This window comes from Neolamprologus multifasciatus, chromosome 11 (assembly GCF_963576455.1).
Source record: "Neolamprologus multifasciatus chromosome 11, fNeoMul1.2, whole genome shotgun sequence".
Classification (NCBI taxonomy): domain Eukaryota; kingdom Metazoa; phylum Chordata; class Actinopteri; order Cichliformes; family Cichlidae; genus Neolamprologus; species Neolamprologus multifasciatus.
Window position 1 is genome coordinate 34,249,977 of NC_140449.1, and position 6,231 is coordinate 34,256,207.

At 44.3% G+C, this 6,231-nt stretch overlaps 1 protein-coding gene across 4 annotated transcripts in view; it reads right to left on the reverse strand.

The window, feature by feature from the left end:
* gabbr1a (gamma-aminobutyric acid (GABA) B receptor, 1a) overlaps positions 1 to 6,231 on the reverse strand; it is a 163,235-nt gene that overhangs the window by 58,578 nt on the left and 98,426 nt on the right. For all 4 annotated transcript variants that reach the window (XR_014876846.1, XM_085177252.1, XM_085177250.1 and 1 more), the window contains 2 exons: positions 2,983 to 3,046; positions 2,131 to 2,208 (listed from right to left, as the gene is read on the reverse strand). Coding sequence is in view for 3 of the 4 variants with exons in the window: in XM_085177252.1 (XP_085033378.1) it covers positions 2,131 to 2,208; positions 2,983 to 3,046 (142 nt within the window). In the remaining variant the exon portion in view is untranslated. The remainder of the gene's footprint in view (positions 1 to 2,130; positions 2,209 to 2,982; positions 3,047 to 6,231) is intronic.

Here is a 6,231-nt window from a genome sequence, read left to right on the forward strand (position 1 = left end):
AAGAGATGAACGACGGAGCTGCGATGCACAGCGTATGGAGGCCGTTGCAGCACTGTGAAACCCCGCGCACCGGACTGCAGCAATTAACTTTAAAGAAGTCCATCCTCCCTCTTTTATCGGCTAAAACTCTTCCACCTCCAGGGATTATACGAGCTTGGAGCTCCGAGTGTCAGCAAGGACAAAATGTTGAAATAAGGCCCGGAGGACCGTCGCTACAGCATCCCATAAATTAAACTGTCAAACTGAACTATATGTACATCAAACTGGAAAAGTGCATATTTTCACAGTTTTAGTTTTCACTAACTTGGTCCAATTCAGCACTAAGGTGGCATCCTTTAATTCTTTATCGGAAAAATATTAATCCCAAAAATGATTAAGTGGAGAGACTGCTGTGCAACTGTAGACCTCCACTGCTACTCTGCTCACACACAAAAGCTCCGATGCATGTGCGAATCTTGTGTAGGTCCTCCTTATGTTATATAAAAAACTGACCCAAAGGGGCCCTCACAGGGACTCCTGTGGTTTCTGATACCAGGAAAATGGCGGCAGTGCCTTTGGGGTTTATGGGTAGCAAGGTTGTTTTGGGATGCTTAATCGGATTTGGGATCTGGGGAGTTTGGAAGCTAGGTCAACACCTTGGGATCTGTGATGTGATCTTTGAGCCTTTTCAAGCTGTTTTTGTGGCGTGGCAACTGTCACGCTGCGGGGAGGATAATGCCACCGCAGGGTCTGCAAAAATGTATCATATTTCTAAATGAAAACCCCACGAGTGCCTCAAGTTTTCCTAGGAGAACATTGCACTGGAACAAGAAAATCAATGTTATTCCCTCTTACTGTCAATGTAAGAGGGAATAACAACCGCATATGTTTGAGTGCACAGTGCATGCATTACTGTAAAAGTTTCTATATACAAGAATATTTAGTGCACAATTTGGTTAATGGGCCACATTTGGTTGCCTCATGCCAAACAGAGCTTTAACTTCTTAGACAGATATGAGGTGTGTTCTGAGAACTGCCCCACATAATATAATAACATCTCCTGCAACACATGCCAAGGCCACGTCACTACTTCTGGGCCGCGTTCAGTCCACACAGTACTTGTTGGTGCTTTTACTGATCCATAAGTGCCAAAAGGGCCAGAATGTGTCGGCTATCTGGGACACATTGATGCGTTTATATCAGCTTTAAAACAAACTTCCAGAGAGAAAACTCTGCTAACACACACACAGGCTACACTTATTTTTATAGTCATTGACATTTACACATCATTTCTGCTGTGCGTTGAGAAAAATCGTCCATGAGTTCGCTTAACCCTTTCCACCCTGAAGGTCTCTGGACCACGCAATTACGCCATAAAATGCAACCTGCTGACAGTTTTTTGGAGGTTGCTGAGCGCAGTGCACGCGCTGTCAAGGCCACCCGCAACTAACGTTATTAAAATGGGTGCGTCACTGTTGTTGCAGTCACATCTCTGACTGATGGCGGTTTATTTATTCTCTCATTTACAGTTTCGATTAGGCGAGAATAAGAAATGTCAACTTACAGGTCTCAGCAGATCAGCTTAGCACGGTTTGCTGTGGAGTCGTCACTGGTTTCATTTGGGGTGTTTTATAACGTGTAAATTTAAAAACGCTTCGACTGAAGGGTTTAAAATCAGAGAACAGCCCCTGTTACTCCAAAACTTGGATTAAAACTGAATTTTTTTGACAAATATCATACAAACTGTGAAAAGCCACTTTTGTTTACTTTTAATGGTGCCAGTTTGCCAGCGTGGAAACAAATATAGGTTAAGAAAAACAGGCTAACTCACAGTAGGACGCCGGCCTGTTTGATTACAGTGCATGTGCTGCGCCAACACTTTTAACACATGTTGGACAGTGAGTGCGCAGCCGGCTAATTTGAGGGCGAGCGTCAGAATCCAAATAACTAGCTTCATCTAAACAAGTGGTTACAAAGAAAAATCCACCGTGATTATACATCATTTAGACAGTAAATGAGGCTAAATTAAGCCACGCAGCGGAGGTCTGAAGTCAAAGCACAAACATGTAACCCGGCTGACTCACGCCATGACACAGGACACAAATACAGACACAGGAAGCTGAGCGATCGGTGCCGCAAAATCCATCTTACCTATCCAAACATCATTGCCAAACCAGGAGAGGTTCCCTTGAGAGCTGTCATAGTAACCAATCTTCTTATAACTGCCTCCTACATGTTTGAGAAGCAGAGACAAGAAAGCAAGAAAGGTATGAAGTTTAATTAGCGTCGCTTCTGTAATTAATTTGCTCCTCGAGAGAGCTGATAAACATTGATATTTATACCGCTGCCGTTTAGGCGGTGCAATATGTGAATACAGAAAGAAGGCACATAATGAATACGCAAAAGAATCGACGGATGAAAAGGTGGACAAACAAAGAAGCACCAAGGGGAGAGGAAGGAGAAAGAAAGAGAGGGGAAAAAGGCGCTTATGTGGCAGTCTTGACCAGGAATACTGATGAGGTCCCACAGTGATTCAGGGATTCGAGTCAGGTCGTCTCATTGTGGATGTCAAATTACCCCGACACCACAACAGGAAATATGAGAGTGAATGCGAGGGGAAAGGGGCAGGATTATAAATTCTCATCCGTTAGGACGCCAAAGAGAACAGAGGTAGAAAATAATCCTCAACCTTATCCCATGCAGGGAAACTCATTAAGTCACTGGTGACAAATAGGATGCCATTTCCAGAAACGGCTTAAAACGAAGGCTGGTGCCCAATTAGAGTGAAGCTTCGAGTCAACGCCGCACTGCGCCCAGCGCGTTCGCATGTGCAGTTAAAGGGCCCCTTAAACCGAGCCCTTTCTCCGGACTGCGCTGGAAGCAGCAATCAATGCATCATTGAATAAATCCAGCAATGATTTTCTTCAATGAGTGACATTTATTATTCAGTCCAGATTCTGCAACTATAATTGAACGTGGGAGGACGGCGTAGAAGCGCTTTACCTTGCAGTTGCTCGATAAGAGTCATTGCCATCCTGGATCCCTGGGCGTCGAACACCACCTGGCCCTGAGACACATTCGAAAAGCAGAAACTTGACATTAGCCTCATTTTTAACTACATAATTCTGCATTTCAGGGAATATTACTAGTTATTATTCTTTTCTTTGCCAATGGTTGCTGAGATTAACACCGCTCCTGCAGCGATTTAGCCTAGCTCACAGACCGCAGATGAAGAGAAATGGGCAAGAAATGCAAACAGCTTTTAAACCAGGCAACTGGTAAAGTTCAGTTCAGCGCCGCTGCAGACAAATAATGATTGTTATATCTTCACGTAGTAATGTACAGCACATTTAGCGCTATATGGTGTAGAGCGGAACAGCATACAGAAGAGCTCAGCCGTCAATGACAACAGATCGATTTAGTGAGACGCTGCATCGAAGGAGGAGCGGCGGGGGGCGTGTGCAGATATCATATATATTCTTCATATAATCTGTTTCTTGAACTTGTGTTGAGACAGAAATGGTGGCCTGTAGTAGTTAAAGCAGAGCTGCAGGTGTTTTTGACCATAACACCGTCTCTCAAGGGCAACTGCCAGACTGTCGGATGTCTGAGGCGGCAACAAAGAGCCCAGACAGCAATGTGCTTGTGCATCTTTCTATTAGCTTGGCTCAAAATAAACTAAACTGTGTAACTAAAAAAAGGCACAAGACATAACAAGAGCTCTGTAGCACAAATGAATTTAGAAGAAGTAAGTAAGCGTGATCTCAAGCTGTGTCCCAAAACGTTGGCTGCATCCTCCGGAGGCCGCATTTGAAGGCCGATTACGTCACAGCCAGGCGACAAAGGCTGTCCCAATTCGTCGACTGCTTCAAATGCGGCCAACAAATGCGTCCTTCATTTCCCCGAATTTGAAGGATGGGTCGGGTGTGTCCTTTGTCGCTACCCGATCCGTACCGGAAACCCGATCGGTACCCCGCATGCGCGAAAGGTGTCTACTTCCGGTCGAAGCGTTTTACGATAGTTATGGGTCAGAGTATCTGTTAAGATGTTAAGAATAACAAGTATCTCTTAAAATGTTTCCGATAATGAAACATTTAATATAATGTAGACAACAACAAAAAAAAAATAAAAAGATAATGACAGATCGGGACTCCTGATCCGTACCGCGCATGTGCAGGGGTTTTCTTCTTCTTCTGTTCGTTTAATGGCAGTATACTCCCCAGTGTACGAGGATACCGCCACCTGCTGACCGAGCGAATGAACCCTATTGTAAACTGAATTAGCGTCATTACAAACGTGTGTTAAATTTGATTTAGTGGTAGTCGAGTGTGTTTATGCTTGTCTGTGTGGAGAGGATTGATTAGTATAGTGATGATGATGTCCGCTATCACTGTCAATTGTCAGTAAACACTTCATCTGACTGATGAATCTTCATGTGACATATTACAAAGTCTGTATTATTAACTCTGTCATTAGGCACCATTCTTCTTATTTTACGGCGCTGTTGTTCAATCGGGGAACGCTCTCTGTTGAGGAGAAAAGCAAAAATTTGTTGCGGATACGGATTATCCATAGTTTAAATGTCCCGGTAGTCGAAAAGGAGGCAGAGCTGTTGAGAAATGCTAGGAGCTAACTGGGCGCTAACTGTATCATTCAAATATATTGAATGTCGCAATGTTGGCAAAGAGAGGAAGTGACGTAAGATTTGCGCATGCGGGGTACCGATCGGGTTTCCAGTACGGATCGGGTAGCGACATCCTTCGTGGCCCACCATATCCCAGAATTCATAGCGCGGCCCAGCCAAATTTCAGCTGCCAACAATGGCGGCCGCTACTAAGTTTTAAAATGACTCTTATTAATCTTTCTGGGCCACAAAATAAACTTTTAACATATTTTAAGGCGAGAAAGTAGCGGTGTAAATTACAAATATCTGCTTTGTTTATCAAGACATCGCATATTTTTCAAAAGTGTGCCGACGTTTTCGGAGACGTCTGTTACCCACCCGCTCGATAGCTTACCAGGGGGTTCAATGGTCACTCCAGCCGGCGAGAGCAGCGGACTCCCGGCTTCATCGTTTTCAGACCCCCGCTCTTTCGCTACTCAGGTTAAACATGATATATAAGTCACTCGGATAACTTAAAAATGTAATTGTTTGCCTTTTTTCAGTGTTTTATTTGTTCCGGAGTAAATCGGTTTGGCTGAGATCAAAGTTATTAGATTAAATAAAACTATATTAATCCCCCGGGTGGGTTCCTCCGGGATTTTCACACAGCTGAATAAACGTCAAACAGAAAACTGATTAAACAGAAGTGTGAGACGGTCGAGAATTTACGCCAGTGTCCTGTTATATTTTAAATAGCAAGGAGCAGACGGCCGAGGTTATTAAACTCCAGCGACACAGCGGTGACGCAAATCTGAAGGCTAGACCGTCCCATTTCACAGCCTCGCACTTCCGGCCTTCTCGGTCTTTGAAGGACCCGGCCCACGTAGACCGCGAAGGCCGGGTCCTCCGAAGGATGCAGCCGATGTTTTGGGACACAGCTAAAGACAGCCAACATCTGTCAAATTCCAGGTTTCAGACAGAGTTCAAAGGTGACTCTCCTTAGTGGTTTGTCTGCTAGCACAGAACTGCCTACATGAGCACGTGATCGTCTCTCAAACAGACCCTCACAGCTTCTCTGTGATCATGCACCATACACATTTACATGTTTCCCTAGCCCGTCGTGCTATGTATCCATCCAGACTGTTTTTGTGCGAGTTGTCCAGTTTTGGAGACATTGGCTCTCTCTCCCTCTCAGATATAATGGAGTAAATTGCGCTCGCCTTGGTGTTCGAAACATCAAAAAATACAATTTAACCGAGCAGCAATGTCTCTTTCCAGAAGTCATACCCATCCACAAAAACATCCACAAACTTTAAAGCAATTTCAATTTATGCAATTGTAGGAAGTAATCACTATGCAGAAGGATGCATGCAACTACGTGTTCTTAGACGCTCGTGCTTCTGACTGTCTAATAGGATGTTTTCCAGCAGAATGACAGACAGCAGAAAGATTGTGTGGTGATAGTTGTGGGCATCTCACACCAAATCAATCTGGAGGATTAAACTGAACTACACGGCAGAGCAAAAATATGTAAATGACATTTCAGGGTGAACTGTCCCTTCCGATCAGTGCCCAGTGTTGACTGGAACACAGCGTGGAAGGTGTCCATTTTTGTGAGGTGCACAATGTGCTGGCAGACGTCTCCAAGA